The 23,988-nt window shown below is 42.1% G+C and overlaps 2 protein-coding genes across 2 annotated transcripts; both read left to right on the forward strand.

Annotated features, from left to right (window-relative positions):
- The first annotated feature begins 669 nt into the window (after positions 1-669).
- LOC137049291 (gastrula zinc finger protein XlCGF57.1-like) lies at positions 670-5,614 on the forward strand. Its single transcript, XM_067427794.1, has 2 exons — positions 670-827; positions 3,884-5,614. The coding sequence occupies exons 1-2, from the start codon at positions 743-745 to the stop codon at positions 5,035-5,037; spliced, it is 1,239 nt and encodes a 412-aa protein (XP_067283895.1). The 5' UTR covers positions 670-742; the 3' UTR covers positions 5,038-5,614.
- Positions 5,615-14,347: 8,733 nt separating this feature from the next.
- On the forward strand, positions 14,348-19,177 carry LOC137049363 (gastrula zinc finger protein XlCGF8.2DB-like). Its single transcript, XM_067427910.1, has 2 exons — positions 14,348-14,519; positions 16,593-19,177. The coding sequence occupies exons 1-2, from the start codon at positions 14,348-14,350 to the stop codon at positions 17,321-17,323; spliced, it is 903 nt and encodes a 300-aa protein (XP_067284011.1). The 3' UTR covers positions 17,324-19,177.
- The last annotated feature ends 4,811 nt before the right edge of the window (positions 19,178-23,988 follow it).

Raw genomic sequence — 23,988 nt, forward strand, 5'->3', positions numbered from 1 at the left:
TTTAAATGTTGAGTAATTTGTACTATCCGTTAATTGAGTTAGTAGAGTATTCCAGTAATGAATGGCTTTAACTGAAAAGACTGATCGGCCAAATGTTGTCCATCTAAACTGTTCAACACAGTCTCCTCTAGTAATTGCTCTCGTTGTTCTGACATTATTTTCTTTCTGCATTATAAACTGGCATAAGGGGGGCTGTGCAAACACATTTAAAATCTTAAAAAATCAAGCGAGCATTAACAAAATGAGCAAAATCATCGAGTGCATAAATAGTTTTGCTGCCTCTGTTGTTAAATATGGTCTTATATGCCTAAAGTTAGCCAAATTAAATGTGATAAAGTTAAATGTGTAAATGTAACAAGAACAGCAAACACAAGTAATGAAAACTTCTGTAAAGCAACTGCTAATGTTCTCACTGAAGTGTAATCTATTAAATGTAATCTACAGATGAATAAATTTATCATAACATGTCTAAATATGAACCTGCTATATAAATCGTTATCTTTTATTAATTTGTAGTATTTAGAGAGTTTGTTGTTGTGGAATCAGGTCATTTAAGGCCATTAACTCTCACTCTGACTGACTCTCTTACCAGTGACTGAACTACTGATTTAGTTTGGATGTGTTTTTTATTTCTGTGATTATTCTTACCTCAAAGATGGCGTTTATTAAAGAGGAGAGTGAAGACGCGAAGATTGAAGAAACATTGAGAGTCAAACATGAAGAAACTGAGGACCAAACAAAGATGGCGTTTATTAAAGAGGAGAGTGAAGACGTGAAGATTGAAGAAACATTGAGAGTCAAACATGAAGAAACTGAGGAACAAACAGGTTGGTTTCATTCTCAAAGCTGAACTCACTCATTTGATCCGTATTCAAATGTCAATTTTCAATTTTTAAATTAGCTTTATTAGCCTGACTGTATCACAATGTTGAGAAATCATTAACATATTATGCATTACAGGAGAGAAAATTCTCGTGGCAGTTACCCTAAGCAGTTGGTGCCCTACGCGCAGCACTGATATTATGTATGAATAATAATTAAAAAAAAAACATTATATATCAGGCTTGTGCCCAAATCAGAAATGAATTGAGAATAACTCACAAATTACAATTCAATTCTTGAATTTGAATTGATGTCAAAAACAGGATCAATAATTATAATTCGAATTTGAATTAAAGGAAGCAGAATTGAAATTCAAGAAAAATTTAAATAAATTCATAAACATGTCCATCTTGCCATAGCAGCTTCTTCTGCAGCTGTTGAGAGAATCTTTAGTGTTATCTATTGAGAATTAGATGCATCAGTTTTGCTCAGTGAGTTTGCATCGGAGTTAGGCATGTGCCGATTTTCGGTAATGCGATATATCACGATAATGAATATGCACGATATTGTTATCGTGGGCACTTCAAAATATCGTTAATAATAATTTATTAAAGGGATCCCATGGTGTTGAGACTTGTATGGCTTAATATAACATAAACAATGTCTCTTACTGAAATATGTAGTAGAAAACCCATGAAAGATCGACATTATTTAAAAAATCGATTTTATATTTGGACCATGGGCGGCGCCATTTTCTTTGCGTTCTAGGTTGATGACGTAGAGTGGTTGCACTCCTCAATCAGCTGGCGCTACCCGTAGCTATTTTTACCACAACGCAACTCGAAAATTGTTTCAGAGTTAAACAAAACCAATGAATTGCTTTGTAATTGTACTTGAAACACACTCAAACATATGTGCACACAAACTCACCTACACAAGTCACAAACAGATCGGCGGCCGGGCACACACACCTGACAGACTGCGTTGTCTCAATCGAGATGTTGGGCTGCTCAGTCTCCACGACAGGGGCTGAATCCGAAATCGACCCCCTATACCCTGAAATAGGGCATTATTTGAAGGGACGGCCATTTGTAGTGTTGTCTGACACCATAGTGGACATGTTCGAGTGCAGTCATTCAGTCTCACGCGCCGCAATAACGAGTGTACAGCCGATTTACAAACAGCTGTCCGACTTCAAGCACCCAAACATACATGTGCACACAAACTCTCTCTCTCACACAGACTCACACACTGGGGTGTGTGTGTGTTCGCGCCGATCTGTTGGGGTGTGTGTGTGTGTGTGTGTGTGTGTGTTCGCGCCGATCTGTTGGGGTGTGTGTGAGTCTGTGTGAGAGAGAGAGTTTGTGTGCACATGTATGTTTGGGTGCGTGAAGTCGGACAGCTGTTTGTTGCGGTGCAACGTGAGACTGAATGACTGCATATCAGTGAGATATCTGACCTCTATGTGGTGTAGAGTGAGTTTGGGGACGCTAGAGTGCTAAGTATGCTACTTGACGTCAAATAAGTATTACAATAGGTTCCATGTGTAACAAGCAAATTAAAATACATTTATAATTCACAATATGTAAAGTGGAAATAATAAAACAAAGTTAATTAAGAGCAATCAAACATGCCATTAATGAGCTTATTCAAATCCTCTTTTATGTTTTGAGTTATTTTTATTTATTTATTCATTTATTAAATTATCCCTTGACTATATTCTGGCCCACCATCTAGTGGCAAATTTTTATACTTGGCAACCCCTGATCTAAAGTAAAGACGGCTGCAGGTACAATACCCATTTCAGATGCGTGGCTGATGTAAAAGACGTCTGACATTGTCAGATGCAAGTATCCCTTTTAAGAACCCCGATTGATCAGGATGAATGAGTTTGTTCAAAGATGGCTCTAGTCTTTTAACTAATAGTTTTGCAAAAGTTTTAACTCAGTTGTAATTAAAGAAATAGGTTTGTAACTACCGCAATTTAAAGGAGATTTGCCTTTCTTAAGCAACACAGAAATAAGTGATGTATTTTAGTCACAATGAAATGAGCCAGTTCTAAGGGCATAGTTAATGGAATTTAGAAGAAGTGGTCCTATACTATCCCATAATTCCATGAATAGTTCTTGAGGAAAATCATCTAGACCTGGAGATTTGCCTCTTTTCATTGAGGAAAGGGCATCTTTTAATTCTGTTAGGGTGGGAGGTGTATCAAGAAGCTCTGCTTCTTTGGACAGCAAAGGTAAATCAACTAACTGTTTAAGTCTGTAATTCCTGGATGCCTTCAAATGAGTAGCAAATGAGATAGATTCCCCCCTGATGAAACATTTGGTTGCTTCCCAGAGAATTTGGGGTGATGACACTGATCCTAGATTAATTTCTAAAACGATTTGAGATTGACTTTCAATTGCTTCAGGAATTCTGAATTCTGTGTGTACGTTTGCCAGGATTCGGTGTAAACTCAAATGTATACATCACGGGGCATGATCTGAAATTACGATAGGAAGAATGTCTGTAGATGTGATTAAATTATTTAATAAGGTCATTATTTGATTTTACTGGAAATGGTTTGCACTAGAGGAAAGTGATACCGTTTAATTACTGGTTATTTAAAAATAAATCATAATAAATGTTGAAATCTGTTAATATCTTTTCAGTTCTTTTTTCTGTAGGCAGCACTAACTTCATTTAAGCAGCAAGCAGCTAACCATCTATTTGATAGAAAGGCACACTTAATCTGCTAGAATACAAGGTAGTGAAGGGGTCTGCAGTTAAAGGCCTGTTGTACTCCTTTAATTCCCCAAACTGCACAGCCCTATATTCCAAACCACTTCAATAACACCTGTGGCAGTGTCCTAAACACTTTGACTCCAAACATGATTGTAGTTTGGAAATTGTCCTAAAGAACGGAAATGGTTTCAAATATTCAGAAAAGTTTCTTTCTGTAGCTTCGTTTGTATAGGATCTGGCAAACATGTTTTTGGTTTTGATGGCTTAAATGTTTTAATATCTTGATGTCTGTTGTTTTGTGCCATTAAACTGGGCTTTTTGTCTCTTTTAGATCTGACGGCTCTGAAAGTGGAGAGTCAAGAACTAAATGAAATGGAAGAGAAAGAAATGCATGGGCAACATCATGATTTTATAACAGGAGAAAAATCTTTTATTTGCTCACAGACTGAAAAGATTTCCTCACAAAAAATTACTCAAAAGCCAGGAAAGAGTTTAATTAAAAAGCGACACCCTGAAGTCCACATGAGGGTTCACACTGGAGAGAAGCCGTTCACACTCCAACAGTGTGGAAAGAGATTTATTAAAAAAGAAAACCATAAAAAAAACACAAGTATTCACACAGTGGGGAAGCCTTTCACCTGCCAACAGTGTGGAAAGTGTTTCAATCGAAAAGGAAACCTTGAGGAACACAAGAAAATTCACACTGGAGTGAAGCCTTTTACCTGCCAAGAGTGTGGAAAAAGTTTCACTATTAAAGGGAGTCTCAGAGTCCACTTGAGAATTCACACTGGAGAGAAGCCTTTCACCTGCCAACAATGTGGAAAGAGTTTCAATCGAAAAGGAAACCTTGAGGAACACAAGAAAATTCACACTGGAGTAAAGCCTTTTACCTGCCAAGAGTGTGGAAAAAGTTTCACTTATAAAGGGAGTCTCAATGACCACATGAGAATTCACACTGGAGAGAAGCCTTACACCTGCCAAGAGTGTGGAAAGAGTTTCAATCAAAAAGGAAACCTTGAGGAACACAAGAAAATTCACACTGGAGTGAAACCTTACACCTGCCAAGAGTGTGGAAAAAGTTTCACTTATAAAGGGAGTCTCAGAGTCCACTTGAGAACTCACAGTGGAGTGCAGCCGTTGACATGCCAACAGTCTGCAAACAGTTTCAATCACACAGGAAACCTTGAGGAACACATCAAAATTCACAGTGGAGTGAAGCCTTACACCTGCCAAGAGTGTGGAAAGAGTTTCACCCAAAAAGGGCATCTTAAAACCCACATCAGAATTCACTCTGAAGAGAAGTCTTACACCTGCCAAGAGTGTGGAAAAAGTTTCACTCGAAAAGGAAGACTTGAGGAACACATGAGAATTCACACTGGAGAGAAGCCTTACACCTGCCTACAGTGTGGAAAAAGTTTCACTCAAAAAAGGCATCTTAAATCCCACATGAGAGTTCACACTGGAGAGAAGCCTTCTTCTAAATGAGTACAGAATCTTCTGATCAAAACACACGAGGAAGACGGAGTTAAACAAGCGATCATATGTAAGCAGATGCATATGCTAAATAACATGATCATCATATAAATCAAAACAGCCCATAATGTTACTGAATGAAATGTGGACCCAGGATGAGCTCTGGGACTGTGAAGAATTAGGGGTGTTGATGGACTCCATCTACTCCATCTGTGTTTTATCATCGCTCTGAATCGGATCTGAATGTAGTCTTTGACAAAAACTTGATTTTGTTTTCCAAATTTTTGTTCACATTTTTTTTGTGTGTGTTGGTCAACAGGAATGCATGAAACTGGAATTTTCTTTTTTTCAAGTAGAGGACTCTTATTCTTCATATTGCATGCTCAGATATTCATACAACAAAATATTCTATGGGACATCATATTTTAGTGAAAATTATCAAAAACCCTTGTGGTGACTGGCAACTTTAAAAAACTAATAATGTTTTGTTGGCGGGGAAAAAGTTAATATGTGGTTTAGGCAATATGTGAATATGTACATGTATGTTCACTGTAATAAAATTAAATATGACAAACACAACCCTCTTCTTTTTAACCCTCTGGACCCAAAGGCCTCACAGACACGAATGATGTCTTTACAAAATGTAAAGTGTTTAAATACTTTTTTTAAATGTTGGGCTTTTCACTAAATAAAGAAACCAAACAATATATTGTAGCAATAACGAGTCTTTGGGGAATTTTTTTTTTTTAAATGGGACTATTTAAATGGGATATTCATGAGTCTATAATGTGACTCGCTGGTTGTACATTAGTTATTAACTTTATAACGGGACTTTTAATCCTTCCATCCATCCATCCATCATCTTCCGCTTATCCGGGGCCGGGTCGCGGGGGCAACAGTCTAAGCAGAGACGCCCAGACTTCCTTCTCTCTGGCCACTTCCTCCAGCTCCTCCGGGGGTATCCCGAGGCGTTCCCAGGCCAGCCTGGAGACATAATCCCTCCAGCGTGTCCTGGGTCTTCCCCGGGGCCTCCTCCCGGTGGGATGTGCCCGGAACACCTCCCTGGGAAGGCGTCCAGGAGGCATCCGAAATAGATGCCCGAGCCACCTCAGCTGGCTCCTCTCGATGTGAAGGAGCAACGGCTCTACTCTGAGCTCCTCCCGAGTGACCAAGCTTCTCACCCTATCTCTAAGGGAGCGCCCAGCCACCCTGCGGAGAAAGCTCATTTCAGCCGCCTGTATCCGGGATCTTGTCCTTTCGGTCATGACCCACAGCTCATGACCATAGGTGAGAGTAGGAACGTAGATTGACCGGTAAATCGAGAGCTTTGCCTTACGGCTCAGCTCCTTCTTCACCACAACAGACCGGTACATCGCCCGCATTACTGCAGATGATGCACCGATCCGTCTGTCAATCTCCCGTTCCATCCTTCCCTCACTCGTGAACAAGACCCCAAGATACTTAAACTCCTCCACTTGAGGCAAGAACTCTCCACCAACCTGAAGTGAGCAAGCTACCCTTTTCCGACTGAGAACCATGGCCTCGGACTTGGAGGTGCTGATTCTCATCCCAGCCGCTTCACACTCGGCTGCAAACCGTCCCAGTGCATGTTGAAGGTCCCGGTCTGAGGTTGCCAACACGACAACATCATCTGCAAAGAGCAGCGATGAAATCGCGTGGTCCCCAAACCGGACACTCTCCGGCCCTTGGCTGCGTCTAGAAATTCTGTCCATAAAAATTATGAACAGAACCGGTGACAAAGGGCAGCCCTGCCGGAGACCAACATGCACCGGGAACAAATTTGACCTACTGCCGGCAATGCGAACCAAGCTCCTGCTCTGGTTGTAAAGGGACCGTACTGCCCTAAGCAAGGTCGAATGCCTTCTCCAAATCCACAAAGCACATGTGGACCGGTTGGGCAAACTCCCATGAACCCTCCAGCACCCTGTGAAGGATATAGAGCTGGTCCAGCGTTCCACGCCCGGGACGAAAACCAAGCTGCTCCTCCTGAATCCGAGGTTCCACTATCGGCCGAATTCTCCTCTCCAGTACCTTGGCATAGACTTTCCCAGGGAGGCTGAGGAGTGTGATCCCCCTGTAGTTGGAACACACTCTCCGGTCCCCCTTCTTGAAAAGAGGGACCACCACCCCGGTCTGCCAGTCCATAGGCACTGTCCCCAACCGCCACGCGATGCTGCAGAGGCGCGTCAGCCAAGACAGCCCCACAACATCCAGAGACTTAAGGTACTCAGGGCGAATCTCATCCACCCCCAGCGCCTTGCCACCGAGGAGCTTATTAACTACCTCGATGACTTCAGCCCGGGTGATGGACGAGTCCCCCTCCGAGCCCTCAGCCTCTGCTTCCTCAAAGGAAGACGTGTCGGTGGGATTGAGGAGATCCTCGAAGTATTCCTTCCACCGTTCAACAATATCCCCAGTTGAGGTCAGCAGCTGCCCATCTCCACTGTAGACAGTGTTGGTAGGGCACTGCTTCCCCCTCCTGAGGCGTCGAAATGGTTTGCCAGAATCTCTTCGAGGCCAATCGATAGTCTTTCTCCATGGCCTCACCGAACTCCTCCCAGGCCCGAGTTTTTGCCTCCACAACCGCCCGGGCTGCCGTCCGCTTGGCCTGCCGGTACCTGTCCGCTGCCTCAGGAGCCCCACAAGCCAGCCAGGCCTGATAGGACTCCTTCTACAGCTTGACGGCATTCCTTACTTCCGGTGTCCACCACCGGGTTCGGGGATTACCGCCTCGACAGGCACCGGAGACCTTACGGCCACAGCTCCGAGCGGCCGCGTCGACAATGGAGGTGGAGAACATGGTCCATTCGGACTCAATATCTCCAGACTCCCTCGGGATCTGGTCGAAGCTCTGCCGGAGGTGGGAGTTGAAGATCTCTCTGACAGGGGGTTCAGCCAAACGTTCCCAACAGACCCTCACAGTACGTTTGGGTCTGCCGAGTCTGTCCAGCTTCCTCCCCCGCCATCGGATCCAACTCACCACCAGGTAGTGATCGGTTGACAGCTCCGCCCCTCTCTTCACCCGAGTGTCCAAGACATACGGCCGGAGGTCAGATGAGATGACCACAAAGTCGATCATCGACCTTCGGCCTAGGGTGTCCTGGTGCCAAGTGCACTGATGGACACCCTTATGCTTGAACATGGTGTTCGTTATGGACAAGCCATGGTTAGCACAGAAGTCCAATAACAGAACACAGCTCGGGTTCAGATCAGGGGGGCCGTTCCTCCCAATCACGCCCCTCCAGGTGTCTCTGTCACTGCCCACATGGGCGTTGAAGTCCCCCAGTAGGACGATGGAGTCTCCAGTCGGAGCACTTTCTAGCACCCCTCCCAGAGACCCCGTAGGCACAAATGACAGTGAGAAACCTATCCCCGACTCGAAGGCGCAGGGAAGCGACCCTCTCGCTCACCGGGGTGAACTCCAACACATGGCGACTGAGCTGGGGGGCTATAAGCAAACCCACTCCAGCCCGCCGCCTCTCACCATGGGCAACTCCAGAGTGGTAGAGAGTCCAGCCTCTCTCGAGAAGTGTGGTTCCAGAGCCTAAGCTGTGCGTGGAGGTGAGCCCGACTATTTCTAGTCGGTATCTCTCGACCTCCCGCACAAGCTCAGGCTCCTTCCCCGCCAACGAGGTGACATTCCACGTCCCTAGAGCCAGTTTCCGTGTCCAGAGATCAGGTCGTCGGGGGCCTCGCCTTCGACTGTCGCCCGATCCACTATGCACCGGCCCCTTATGATCCCTCCTGCAGGTGGTGAGCCCACAGGAGGGCGGCCCCACGTCGCTCTTTCGGGCTGAGCCCGGCCGGGCCCCATGGGGGAAGGCCCGGCCACCAGGCGCTCGCATACGAGCCCCAACCCCGGGCCTGGCTCCAGGGTGGGGCCCCGGCTGCGCCATGCCGGGCGACGTCTCGGCCCTTGTTTTTACTTTCTTCATAATGGGCTTGTGAACTGCTCTTAGTCTGGCCCGTCACCAAGGATTTTGCCTTGGGAGGCCCTACCAGGGGCATAAAGCCCCGGACAACATAGCTCCTAGGATCATTCAGGTACTCAAACCCCTCCACCACGATAAGGTGACAGTTCAAGGAGGGGACAATCAAAAAATGAAACTACTTTTAATCACACTACTTTTAATCCTGTTATTATCAAAGTCGATTTCAGTCATCCAGATTTTCTTCCCGTCTCGCGAGTGGAAAATGAGATTTCTTCATCGAGTATCAATCTTACAAACTCGTAGAAATAGTTTGATCAGGACAAATAACATTTCATAAGTTTGTACAATTTGTATTACTGAAATAGTAACACGAAAATCAAGCTTAATTTGTAGCTAAGATCTTACGTCATCATTGACTTCAAATCTATGAGCAAAACATTCACTTCAATGCAATTATTGGACTTTAATAATCAACAGTGTACAGTGTACAAAAACTACGATTTCACACAGGGTAAAATATGCATATACATGTGGGTAATAAAACAAACAACATACAAGGAAAAATCAAAACTTAACGAATAATACAAAATAAAGATAGAGAGATTGAGAGAGTTTGAGGGTGAGAGAGAAAGAGGGTGAGAGATTTTAAGGGTGAGAGAAAGAGAGACTTTGAGAGTGAGAGAGGGAGAGATTTTGAGAGAGAGTACAGAGAGGGAGAGAGATAGACACAACTTTTATCGCACAGTTCTTTCCAAGAGGCCCCAATTAAATTATATTCAAACAGGAATTATCAAGACAACCTTTAAACGCAGTTTGATTGCAAAATAGGATACTTGAATTTAAGTTTTTAGGTGTGTAGGTCTGTTGCAGTTTCTTAAGGGCAGTGGAGCTCGGATGGAGTTCTTGGAGGAGTTTCGGCGTAAAGTTGGTCGGGTCTCTCGGGTAGGTTTGCCCTACTGCCCGATGGGCAGGATGCGCGGACCATGAAATGCGGGTCTCTCTTTGGCAGAATGCGTGCTCTCGTGCTCATCCCATCTCTCAAGTTGCCGAAAATGTGCGCGCCACAGAAGCGCGCGGGTCTCTCTTTGGCGGAATGCGAATTGTGCGTGGTCAGTCTCAACCTTCTAGGCATGATACCATGTATGACAGCATTGAGATTCCCGAGTAGAGAGGGACAGGATTTACAGTTAATACCATACAGAATTTGATTTTACATGCAGTAAACATCCAAGTTACTTGAAAACATCATATAAACATTACATCATTACAATACGTATATTTGGTACATTGAAGAGGTAATTTAACCTAAATGTACATATATTGCTGACCTGTGTGTTATCAGCAGTTCCTCTGTGTATGTGTGTGTGTATGGGTCAGAGGTCGAAAGCAGGGGGGTTTGGGTGACGTGTATGCTGCAGCCCAAAAGGCCTGAGATGTCCAGGACTTCAACACACAAAATCCTTTCTTTGGGGATTATAATGTGCTTGAGATCAGACATCTGGGAGTGAAAACATGAACGCTGGAGAGCTCTTTAATAGTAGAAAATGAAGTTGTATTTCTGATGAAACAGCTTCCCTGTCCTTACGACAGATGCCACTCCATATCAACCCTAGCAGCCATGAAATGGCCGTCTGCTTGATTGCATGGAGGGCAAGATCTGTGGCCAAGCAGAGTTCTTGAATCGCATCCGGCCCGAATCCCTCGTCATGATCCTATTCTCTTAGCAGGTCAGCCTGATGTGCCTTGAACAGTCATGTTCTACAGGGACACACCAGTCTGAACTGCTTCTGCACACACTTTACCAACTATGCTAGTCAATCTCTATGGCTTATTTGGCAAGCTAGGTTTCCTTCATTACGATGCTGGTGACGTGGAGAGCTAGCCCGTAAGCATCTGGCCCATCCTCGGGCTCCCCGTACCCAAGTGGAGTATGGAGTGGAGTATGAATTCCTCAGTCTGGAGATCGGAAAAGAACCACACTCACCTACTAAAAGAAAAATAAACCAGAGGACACTAATTTAGCCCTATTGATTACATTGCAAAATGTTACTATTTATTGTTGCATATTTGTTTGTTGAGTCAAGTAAAGTGAAGTCAATTTTTTTTCAGGAATACTTGGCTTCTCGGCCCATAGTTCCACACAATGTAATCACAACAGCATGAAAGATACTCATTCCATGGTGTATATACAGTGCCAATCTCCATGCATACTCCGAATCAAACATATGACGCATCAATACAGAAATCACCAACCTTAGTTGGAGATTCTTTTGCCTAAATTACATCAGCATTGTGGCGTGGCTTGGAGTCGATCAGTCTGTGGCACTGCTCAGGTGTTATGAGAGCCCAGGTTGGTCTGATAGTGGCCTTCAGCTCTTCTGCATTGATGGGTCTGGCATATCACATCTTCGTCTTCACAATACCCCATAGATTTTCAATGGGGTTAAGGTCAGGCGAGTTTGCTGGCCAATTAAGAACAGGGATACCTTGGTCCTTAAACTAGGTACTGGTTGCTTTGGCACTGTGTGCAGAAGCCAAGTTCTATTGGAAAATGAAATCTGTGTCTCCATAAAGTTGGTCAGCAGCAGAAAGGACAAATTGCTCTAAAACTTCCTGGTATACGGCTGCGTTGACCTTGGACCTCAGAAAACACAGTGGACCAACCACAGCAGATGACATGGCATCCCAACCATCCCTGACTGTGGAAACTTGACACTGGACCTCAAGCGACGTGGGTTGTGTGCCTCTCTCTTCCTCCAGACTATGGGACCCTGATTTCCAAAGGAAATGCAACATTTATTTTCATCAGAGAACATAACTTTGTAGCACTCAGCAGTCCTTTATGTCTAGCCCAGACAAGACGCTTCTGACGCTGTTTGTTGTTCAAGAGTGGCTTGACACAAGGAATGCGACAGCTGAAACCCATATCTTGCATACATCAGTGCGTAGTGGTTCTTGAAGCACAGACTCCAGCTGCAGTCCATTCTTTGTGAATCTCCCCCACATTTTTGAATGGGTTTTGTTTCACAATCCTCTCCAGGTTGTGGTTATCCCTATTGTGTACAGCCAATCCGTAGTCAGACGTTAATAAAACACATCTGTTAGGAAGCAAATGTATGTATTGTTATTTTATCGTGAGATTTTTCTTCACCTCCTACCACTGCTATACCCCTTCTAGACACAACTCTTCTTCTCTGTTTTTAGTGTATTTCTGTGGCAGAAATACAGCACCACACACTGTCCTGGCGTGTATACTACATCATTTTGAGTCAGTTATGTGATCTCGTGTGTACGCAGATATTTTTTGTAATGAGAAAAAAAAACCATTGTATTGGAAAAGCTCTGGCTTCGTGTGGACAGGTCCTAAGAGACCATTTAAAGGCCTTTGCGGGTGTTTTGAGTTAATTAGCTGATTAGAGTGGGGCACCAGGTGTCTTTAATATTGAACCTTTTCACAATATTCTAATTTTCTGAGATACTGAATTTGGGATTTTCCTTAGTTGTCAATTATAATCTTCAAAATTAAAAGAAACATTTGAAATATATCAGTCTGTGTGTAATGAATTAATATAATATACAAGTTTCCCTTTTTGAATGGAATTAGTGAAATAAATAAACCTTTTGAATAAACCTATTCTAATTATATGAGCAGCACCTGTATAATGTGTACCATGTGCTTTTTCTCTCAAGCGCTGGTTCAGAGTAGATGAAGCAGTTCTTATATCACCAAGAGCCCCCTCTTCTAAAAAACATAACTTTGTTTTACTCAGATTCACTGTCATGCCATAAAGGTTACAGAATATTTCCAGCTGTTCAATTTCTTTCTGCAACCCTCCTGATATATTAGCCATATCATCAGCGTACAGCAGGGTCTGCACTTCTGTGATTCTCTCAATCTGAATACTTTTACCATTTTCCTTGAGCATGTTATATATTCATTTAGGAAAATAATAAACAAAAGTGGTCTCATGCAGCCCTGTCGTACACCAGTGCTTCAGCCCAAATATCCTGTTAAACCATCAGTTCCTTTCACACATGATTTAAGTTTAGAATACATAGATTTCAATACCTCAGAAACTTTTCCTCCAATTCCATTCTTAATGAGTGAAATACAGAAGACTGGATGCTATCAAAAGCTTTGGAGAAATCACAAAATATTTGTTTGTTGAGTCTGTAGCAATATATTATAAAATGATATTGACAAAATATATCGACAAACGTTTACTGGCTTTGATTAAACTCAATAAACTAAATAAGTTTAAACAAATTAAAAGTTCTCTCCCCTTTTATAAATGTTGTTTAGCCATGAACAGAATCTCACATATTAGATGTGGTTCAAACTCTTTCTTTGGTAGTTATTTTAGCACATCACTGACCAACACACATTTAAATATGTATTGAAGAATTAAACTGATGTGTTTTATTGTTTGTATGTGAATGTGTCTACACATCTGTGACATGAGCATGTGATCAGGACTTTTATTTTGTAGTGGAGATGTGACGTCATAAGGCTGCGCCGCGCTCCTGCATCTGTTGTGATTCTGCTGAAGAAAGGTTTGTGTTTTAAGCTTTTAAAGTATTTAAATCAATAAAAACTGTTCTGGCAATGTTATAGTTTCAACAAGAACAGTTAAATGAATGTTTGATTATTGAACTTTACATTATAATGCGTTTCACATTAATGAACTTTATTTTTCATTCACACGTGTAACAGAAAAGATGCGTCTCATTTCTCTCTATATATCATGAATCAGTTTATCATAAACATGGAGAGTCAATTATTACATGTAAATACAATATATGCAATACATTCTCTATCATCCACAAATAATAAAACATTTATCAAACACACAAAATTGGTATCAAAGCAGTAACGGTATAGTACCAAATCACGGACACAGTAGCACTCCTAGAGATGATAATAGCAGAAACATTAAAAAATATATATATAATTTACACATGACTGCTTTTAGTTTGATCAGCTTTAAGCCATTCCTTTAGTGTCTATTTAAATGTTGAGTAATTTGTACTATCCCTTAATTCAGCTAGTAGAGTATTCCAGTAATGAATGGCTTTAACTTTTATATTATAACAAAATGAGCAAAAATCAGTACATAAAGTTATTATGGAAGTATAATCTATTAAATGTAATCTACAGATGAATAAATGTATCATAACATGTCTAAATATGAACCTACTATATAAATTGTGTTCTTTTATTAATTTGTAGTGTTTAGAGAGTTTGTTGTTGTCGAATCAGGTCATTTAAGGCCATTAACTCTCACTCTGACTGACTCTCTTACCAGTGACTGAACTACTGATTTAGTTTGGATGTGTTTTTTATTTCTGTGATTATTCTTATCTCAAAGATGGCGTTTATTAAAGAGGAGAGTGAAGACGTGAAGATTGAAGAAACATTGAGAGTCAAACATGAAGAAACTGAGGACCAAACAAAGATGGCGTTTATTAAAGAGGAGAGTGAAGACGTGAAGACTGAAGAAACATTGAGAGTCAAACATGAAGAAACTCAAGAGCAAACAGGTTGGTTTCATTCTCAAAGCTGAACTCATGTCAATTTTCAATTTTTAAATTTGCTTTATTAGCCTGACTGCAGTTTGCGAGTTGTTGGTTGCTTGGTAACAGACCTGATTTCCTAACTACAGATAAGATGAGATTTTGTAAGATAGGATAAGAATCCTGAATCAAGTTAAGATTTGCTTCTGTAATACGAAATTGTGAAAAATCCTAAATTAACTTATCATATCTTAAGGTTAGACCTAAGATAGTAACATTTCTGTAATACTCCCCCTGGTCGTGAAGGCCAGAGGTAGCAATCATGGATCCACCAGCCCAAAATGTAGCTGCGGACAAGCAGACATAAGAAGGGCTTAAAGTGGGTGAGAGAGCCTGGGTGGGAGTCCAGGATTCTGGTGCTGGTGTCTTCAATGTACTCTTTGGACTCTGGACAGAAGACTGAGTAATCTCTGGACTCGGAACGGTAGACAGAGTCCTCTTTCAATGTTCTCTTTGGACTCGGTATGGGAGAATGAGTCCTCTCTGTACTCTGGATCCCTCACTGGACACATGTTGCGGGAGGCTGATCAGAACAAAAGTCTTTAAGCTGGTGTTCCCTCACCAGGTTATATTCTTGACCTAAAGACAAGCCTGTAGGTCTGCACTCTTCAAAACCGCTTTCCTTGTCTGACAGAAGACTGGTGACATGGTTGAGGGTTCTATCCCTTGGACTGAACCACAAATAATGTAATCAATGTACCTCATCAAAGAGCATGTGCTGGCATTGGCTGGTAATCATCTGACATATGGATTGTCTAAACCGCTCCAAAGAATCATCTTGAGGGTCGCATTGTTCTAGGGCACCTGGTCTGTAAGTTCGAGGAACGCCTTGATATATTCATCGATGGGGCGGTGGTCCTAGGAGATCTAGAGAAGCAGATTGGCTGGGCTCTGTGGGATAGGGAACATGTCCTTTTCACTGTGGTCTGTTATGGGTCCTGTCTTCCGTTACAGAAGCACACTTGGAGACAGAAAGAATGCGGTGCAAGGGTGATTTATTGACAACACTTAAGTAAATCAAATGAATGCAGGGAAGTATTGAGAATCTTGCAAACGGTTGGAGTGAGGAAGGAAAGGGAGTGTGTGGATGGAGAGGGATCAGTCAAGAAGCACAAACCTTATTGCAACTATCTGGAACACTCAGAAAGTCTGGAAAAGGGAGATCGCTGGAAGTAATCTTAGTTTGCACAGTTTGGTCACTTGGAACATCGTCTGGAGAGTACGATAAGTGTCACTTCACACAAACGAGACCGGACCCCTGACTGAGGTGAGGTGTGTGCTTAAGTAGTGGCGGGCTGGGTGTGTGAACAAGGTGCAAGTATGAGTGATTATGAATTGCATGCAGGTGAGGGCCAGGGAGGATGTTGGGAAATATTGCAATGACATGGTGGATTTGTAACAGTTTGTTAATTTTAGTTGCATACTTTGTTTTTGTTTTTTCAATAAAAGCTTACCTTATTTGAAAGTCAGAAGAGCTTGTTTTCAGAAAGGTATGGCCATTTGATTTTACTGGAAATGGTTTGCTCTAGAGAAAAGTGTTACTGTTTAATTACTGGGTATTTAAAAAGAAATCATAGTAAATTATGAAATCAGTTAATATCTTTTCAGTTCTTTTTTCTGTAGGCAGCACTAACTGCATTTAAGCAGCAAGAAGCTAACCATCTATTTGATAGAAAGGCACACTGCATCTGCTAGACTACAAGGAAGTGGAGGGGTCTGCAGTTAAAGGCCTGTTGTACTCCTTTAATTCCCCAAACTGCACAGCCCTATATTCCAAACCACTTCAATAACACCTGTGGCAGTGTCCTAAACACATTGACTCCAAACATGAAGAGTTTGGAAATTGTTTTAAAGAATGTAAATGGTTACAAATAATGGAAAAAATTTCTGAGATTAAATGTAACCCCTCTTTCTGTAGCTTAGATGGTATAGGATCTAGCAAACATGTTTTTGGTTTTGATGCCTTAAATGTTTTAATATCTTGATGTCTGTTGTTTTGTGCCATTAAACTGGGGTTAACTTGTTTTTTGTCTCTTTTAGATCTGATGGCTCTGAAAGTGGAGAGTAAAGACCTAAATGAAATGGAAGAGAAAGATATGAATGGGCAACATCATGATTTCATAACTGGAAAAAAATATTTTAGTTGCTCACAGACTGAAAAGATTTCCTCAGAAATCACTCAAAAGCCTGGAAAGAGTTTAATTAAAAAGCGACACCCTAAATTCCAAATGAAATTTCACACTGGAGTGAAGCCTTTCATCTGCCAAGAGTGTGGAAAGCATTTCACACATAAAGTGAGTCTTAATGACCACTTGAGAATTCACTCTGGAGAGAAGCCTTACACCTGCCAACAGTGTGGAAAGAGTTTCGCTCAAAAAAGAATCATTGCGCGACACATGAGAATTCACACTGGAGAGAAGCCTTACACCTGCCAGCAGTGTGGAAAAAGTTCCACTCAAAAAGGAAACTTTGAGCAACACATGAGAATTCACACTGGAGAGAAGCCTTATACCTGCCAAGAGTGTGGAAAGAGTTTCACTCAAAAAAGAACCTTTGCGCAACACATGAGTATTCACACTGGAGAGAAGCCTTATACCTGCCAACAGTGTGGAAAGAGTTTCGCTCGAAAAGGACACCTTGCGCGACACATGAGAGTTCACACTGGAGAGAAGCCTTACACCTGCCTACAGTGTGGAAAGAGTTTCACTCAAAAAGGGAGTCTTAAATCCCACATGAGATTTCACACTGGAGAGAAGCCTTCTTCTGAATGAGTACATCATCTTCTGATCAAAACACACATGAGGAAGATGGAGTAAAACAAGCGATCATATCTAAGCAGATGCAGATGCAAAATAACATGATCATCAACATTAAACATCATATAAATCAAAACAGCCCATAATGTTACTGAACGAAATGTGGACTAGGGCTGTGCGATTAATCGAAATCATAATAAAATCGCAACTTGAGCATGTGCGATTTCTAAATCGCTTCATAACACCATTATTTTCCTGCTCCTGGCCCTAACCTCCCAGTATGCTATCCGCACCAATCAGAATGCAGCGTGCCTAAATTGAGTGCGAGAACGGAACAGACCGGGCGCTGGGAAACTTACCAATTTTGTAGACTTAAGTCTGGGTTGTTTTTTTGTTTTTGTTGTTTTGATAACCCACATTAATCAGTGATGCGCGGGTTGATCCAAAATGAGCGAGTGCCTGCGGTCATCACCCGCGGACGAGTCATCCAAAAATATTTTTAATGATATTCAGGTCGCAGTCGGTCGGGTCGTTTGAAATAAAGATGCCAAATTAAACCTTTGTAATTTATATAGTAGCCTACAAGACACAATTTACTATGAAATCCTTTGATAAGTAGGATCCTCTGCGTTCCAGCATAAGTGCAGCGAGTGACACACATTCAGCTCTGCAGGTCGAGTTATAGAGGCGAGAATTAAACCGGCTCAACCCAGGGACGGTCGATTCAATATTATTTCTACACAGTGCGAGGAAAGCTAAAAATAAGTAGGCTAATTTACCAACAGCACCTTATAGCCCTTTTAACCCCTTTTCTGACGCGGGACAAAATGCCCGATTGGCGATATCCCACGTTGCAATGGCATTGTACCATTTTAATAGGCTACTTTTAAACGCATAGCTCAGTAATGTCAGATTTATGTGTTTTCTGAGAGAGGGGTGGGATTAGAGCCCTGCACGAGCCTCATATCTAGGCTTTAGCCCGCCATAAACTTATCTAGGGGAAATAGTTCCGTTTTGTTTTTAATGTAAAATTAGTTATATTTCGTTTCTTCATTAAGTTATTTTGAAAAATGTTTAGAGCAATTTTTTGTTTGTTAAATTAAAGTTTTAATTTTTTTAAATGACGGACAGCAACCGACAGTGAGTTAACCGCATGTTTAATAAATTTAGCCTCTCAAATCAACTCTTGACTTGTCTTGCCTATGATAAAATCCATAGATATAAAACACTTCAAGCATCACAATGTTAGTTCATTTAGCCTACTATTACCACCACAGTAAAAGGCTTTTTTGACGAGCGGAGGCAGGCTGATGCTCCTCGCAATTGCGCTTGCAAATGAAACGAGCTAAACAAATAAAAATAAAAATCTCCTCATTTAACGGAGTTCACTTCAACGAAAGAAAAAGTTTCATGATGCATTTTATTCAGCATAGCAGCTCATTTCAAATTAAAAGACCACAATATGAGAGAGCGACCTAAGACCTGCGTGAAGTTGGCCCCCACCCAACGCAAAACTTCGGCAAAATAGTCTCAATCGTTTGTGCTCCATTTGTGCCATAAAATGTTTTGTTTGTGCTGGTTTGGTTTTTAAGATATTAAAAGAACATTTATAGGTCATTCTGAGGTCACTCAGCCCCCCACAAGCTCCAAATTTGTGCCGGTAAAATTTCCGTTTGTGCTGCTTCCATTTTTAAAATATTATACATTGAATTATAGACGATGACGTCACCAGCCCACCAACCTGCTCCAAATTCACCTTAAAGCACAATTTCCCCTCGGTTTGAACATTTTTTAGGAGTCGAATTGCAAAAGACTTTGTCAAGGATAACCATCACATAATTTGTTTAATAAACAATTTTTTTTACTCCATTCACTGGTCTCTCCTGATTTAACGTTTTAATTATTTGCAAGGGGTTTCATCTGCTGCACTTCACTCCCACCACTAGGTGCAAGTGACACACTAGTAGTGGAAATTAGTTAGTAGAGGAAAAGTTGATATAAAAATCAATCTACAAAAGTCGTTGCTAAAACAAATCTGGCAAATGTAAGTACAATGTTTTACACTGTCAGTTAGAATATTATTTGTTAACTTAAAGATTAATGGTACAGCATTCAAAAGTTAAGATTGTCAAGGTTTATTGAACAGAAAACTCAATGATAATACAACTACGAAATGGTAAGTACAGCTGCCAGTTAGTTTTTTAATACATTGTGCAGCTAGGAGTCAACCTATCCTTATATTTCAACAAATACAGTAATACATACATTATGTAAACTGTACATGACATTTGAGTCAGGATTATGTCAGTAGGTAATTATGTTTATGCCCAAGAGACAAGCAGTCAACAGAGATTCCATTTTCACAGTCTTGTGCTCATCAAAAGAGGCCATAGTACAAAATGGCAACATAGCTTCTCCTAATCAAAGCATCTGGACAGAGCTTAGTAAGCAGCTAGAAAACAAGATAACTGCAAAGGCTCTATACACTTTTGTTAAACTAAACAGGCACAACATCTGGACTGCTTTAGGGTTTACTTGTGAACGTGATCATGAAACAAGTGGCAGTAGTGATAACACTGATTTCGAGCCAGGGTCCCTTTCCCCTAGACCAAAAGATGCCTGAACTTTTGATCTTGAAGTTCCATTTCAGAAATGGATTGAATTCACATAAAAAAGGGAATACACAATTTTGAAGCCGGGCATCTGGACGCATGTGATAAATCATCTCATTTGGCAAGAAGTGAAATGCCCCTGCACAGTTGTCTTTAAAAGAGCCAAGGTCTATCCATCAACCACAGATAAATATATAGAAATCAGAGGCAACTTTAGGGAGTGTCGTAGCCACATTCACATAAAATGTGACAGAGAGCCTGAAATCAACAGCCCAATGGTGTTCAAAACACTGATGACTCCCTGCACACTGGCTGTTCCAAACGTGCGATGTCTTGGTAACTTGCGTTTGCAAATATCCAAAGAACTGTGTGAGGGTAGAATGGAGCCGCATGTGTGGAGGGCATCAGAAGCAGCAAAGCTGATGGAGTTTGGAGATCCTGAACCGAGCCATCTGCCTAATTTGGCCTCCCTGCGCAAAGCAAAGCAAGCGAGAAATGACATAGAATTAGGTGAAAAATACTCCTTAGGGACTTAGGGACCCAATTTTGTCACTAGAGATGTTACTACTACAAGTCATTATCAAAGACATCTACTAACCCCAATGTGAGTTTTGATGCAACTGGCTCAGTTATGAGGAAACTACAGAGACCAAGTAGTAAATCTGGCCATATATTTTTATATCAGGGCGTTCTGGCGGGAGATGAGAACTCAAGTGTCCCAGTGGTGCAAATGTTGTCAGAGAGACATGATGTTAATGCCATAACACATTGGCTGAGAGAATGGATACGCGCAGGTGCACCAACACCGAAGGAGGTTGTCAGTGACTTTTCTCTGGCTTTGCTCGGAGCTCTGGTCAAGGCTTTTACTCCTCATCCTGATCTGAAGACCTACGTCAATGAGTGTTGTGGTGTCTTACTCTGCAAACAGTCAGCAAAAGTGCCATCTTGTTTTGTTCGGGTTGATGTTGCTCACTGCATCAAGATGATCTGCCAGTGGGACTGCCTGAAGAAGAAACCACATCACGTCAAAGATTTTTTTGTGAGGTCAATGGCACAGCTTCTCATGTCACAATCTATGGATGATGCAAGAGAGCTACTACGCAGCATTACTGTTGTGGCTCTCAGCGAAGCAGAGGGCAATGACAGCTCTGGAGCACCCCTCATATCAGAGAGCTGCAAGAAACACCTGAAAGCCAGAATTGCTGAAGAGTGTGTCATCATTCCAGGTGTGGAGGGTGAGGACCTGGAAGAAGTGGATCCATGTGACCAAACACAGACAGACCTACGGCAGTGGGTGACAGACATATGTGAGGAGAGCAGGTCACTTGCCGTGTCTGATGGTGATCATGACAATATGCACTTTCTCCCAGAGATTATTCCCAATATAATCTGGCTTGCAAGTTACTTACCACTCTGGGCAGGAGTAATGATCCCTCACTACCGAAGCACCAATATCACAGCAAGTTCCGCCAATGTTGAAGCAGAGTTCAAAAACATCAAACACGGCCTTTTCAAGCATGAAAACCTGCCTATTCGGGTGGATCAATTCATTGCTCGACATCTGTCCTTCATTGAAGGCAACATGCAAATTTGTTCTGCTAAACAGAAAGCTGGGGAAAAAGGTGAAGAGGATACAGCCGTTTCAACAGTGATCACGACAGACACCAATCCACTACCCACCACAACCTGTAGTGATGGAAAGACAGAAATGGGCAAACTGAAAGTAGATCGGTTGAAAAATGGAAAAATCAACAGCCTGTTAAACTCAGGAAATCAAGAGTCTCTGTGCTGAACACATGTGCATTCGATGCTTTTTGTCAGTGCTTATGTTGTGCTTTCTGCGACAGTGTCACTTTTGAAAATATTGTTTGCGGTGAGGATTCCAACAACCTCCTCCAGCTTGTGAAATCCATCACCACAAAGGGTCTGAATGCACAGGCCTACATACAGAGGGCAGAGCTGGTGAGTGGAATATTCAAAGCTGTCCGATTGAAATCTGGTGCTCTTCAAATCGACGCACAGTGCCCCATCTCCACTATCGTTGAAAAGTCAATGACAAAACATGCGTGTGTTTCCTTCACAAAAGAGTTCTCCTCACAATATTGTGGTCTCAGCAAACAAGTCACAAGGGAAACTCCATTAGTTTGTACTTCTGTTGCTGTACTACAGGCTTCTGGCATGGCTCATCTTCAGACCCCGGTAGAAGAAGGCCTTAACCTTCCGGATTCCCCCTGCCTCAGGCCAATCCAAAGTCCATCACAGTGTCCCTCTGCATTTCCACAGGGAAAGAGCTCTGTGCTGGAAAAGTTTCTCACAGTTACAGTCTGGGAGAACTTATGTGGGTTGACACTGACCTGGGAAGCAACTCCACAGAATTTGCTTTGCGTGAATTTCCCTCTAATTTGATGCTCCAAGGAGAGAGATTTACTTTAAGGGCAGTCATTGCTTTCAGAGGAGGCTTAACCCAGGATGCTCTTGGACATTATGTGGCCTACTGCAGGAGGTCTCCATGTGTCTGGGAGATGTATGACGAACTGAGAAGTGGAGTGGCAGGAGCTTTTTAAAAGTTGAAAAATGCACAGTAAGTGAATGCTACTGTTTAATGTAATTTGGTTTGCCGTTTGAATCAGGTTAACTTATGTATTGTTAAAAAAAGAAAGCCACAAAAACAAAACTTTTACCTGCACAAACGCAGCACAAACTAATGAGACTATTTGAGGTGAATTTGGAGCAGGTCGGGGGGCTGGTGACGTCATCGTCTATAATTTAAAAGTCCAATATTTTAAAAACGAAAGCAGCACAAACAAACCTTTACCGGCACAAACGATTGAGACTATTTGGGGTGAATTTAAAGCTTGTGAGGAGCTGAGTGACCTCAGAATGACCTATAAATGTTCTTTTAATATCTTAAAAACCAAAGCAGCACAAACGAAAATTTTACGGCACAAACTAACAAGACTATTTTGCCGAAGTTTTGCGTTGGGTGGGGGCCAACTTCACGCAGGTCGACCTAAGCACTGGTAAGATCATTTAGTCTCATTAATAAATATATTTATATATTTTATTTATTTATTTATTTAGGCCATTTGTCTGTTCTAGAGACGTGTTAACTTTTCGCATTTGAATGACTAAGCACGCGATCGTGTCGTTTACTGATGTTTACTCACGCGACGATAGCCGACAGCACAGACATCTGAAGCAGTTTTACTCACCGGCTGCTTCCAAAGCAGGACCGAACCTTTATCGCTGGGACCGCTCCGTCAAAAACACACTTCTTTGGTATGATTTGGTAAAGTCCTGACAGCAGTGACTGTAGAGATCCACTTTGAGACGCGACTGAATTGATGTTGTGAAGCTTCCCGTCATTTCTGCGTTCAAATCGGTTCAAATGGAGCGCTACCTTCCCGGAATGCTGTGCTGAAGCGTTGAAGTCGCTCGACGTCACCCATAGGAATAAAGTGGAGTGCAGCGCGGAGTGTTTATGGGCGTGCATTTCCTCTCTCGCTCTAGTCACGCGCGCGCACCCTACCGGGAGAAGAGCCCGTACGGCCCATACAAGGACCTTCCGTTCTATTAACGTCAAGCCGACCCATACTCGAAAAAAACTCTCCGAAACTTGTGAGAAACCGGAAGGAGTATTTTTAACACAGAAATACTCCATCAAACGTCCAACATTAGTTTTTGAAACTTTGTCTATGTTTAGGATGGGAATCCAAGTCTTTAACAGTGTAAAAAGCTCAGTACGCATGAAACTGCATTTCACCCCCCCCTTTAATTAAACTTACCCATATTTAATTGTGTGTGCTAAAATAAGACAGTGACCTATATCCTGGGATCATCATGGAGACAGATGAAATGCATGCCCTTGTAAAACGTATGCACTGGTACCAACAGGTTCTTCTGGTCTCCAAGAGATGACTTCCTGTGGTATCTCTTTGATGATGTGCTCGAAATTATTCCGGCACCACAGCCTGTCACTTCCCGGCACATGTAAATTCAGAAGGATGTGTGGATGCGACTCTCCCAGTCACTGTTATGATGCTCTTTTTCAGTGTTTAGCAGATCACA

Source organism: Pseudorasbora parva, chromosome 20, assembly GCF_024679245.1.
Source record: "Pseudorasbora parva isolate DD20220531a chromosome 20, ASM2467924v1, whole genome shotgun sequence".
Lineage (NCBI taxonomy): Eukaryota > Metazoa > Chordata > Actinopteri > Cypriniformes > Gobionidae > Pseudorasbora > Pseudorasbora parva.

What these genes read in the sequence shown, in the direction of transcription:
- LOC137049291 (XM_067427794.1), top strand. Translation starts at nt 743, where the DNA reads ATGGCGTTTATTAAAGAGGAGAGTGAAGACGTGAAGATTGAAGAAACA. An exon ending in AGAAACTGAGGAACAAACAG is followed by an intron (nt 828 to 3,883) that starts GTTGGTTTCATT and finishes TGTCTCTTTTAG; the next exon opens with ATCTGACGGCTCTGAAAGTG.
- LOC137049363 (XM_067427910.1), top strand. Translation starts at nt 14,348, where the DNA reads ATGGCGTTTATTAAAGAGGAGAGTGAAGACGTGAAGATTGAAGAAACA. An exon ending in AGAAACTCAAGAGCAAACAG is followed by an intron (nt 14,520 to 16,592) that starts GTTGGTTTCATT and finishes TGTCTCTTTTAG; the next exon opens with ATCTGATGGCTCTGAAAGTG.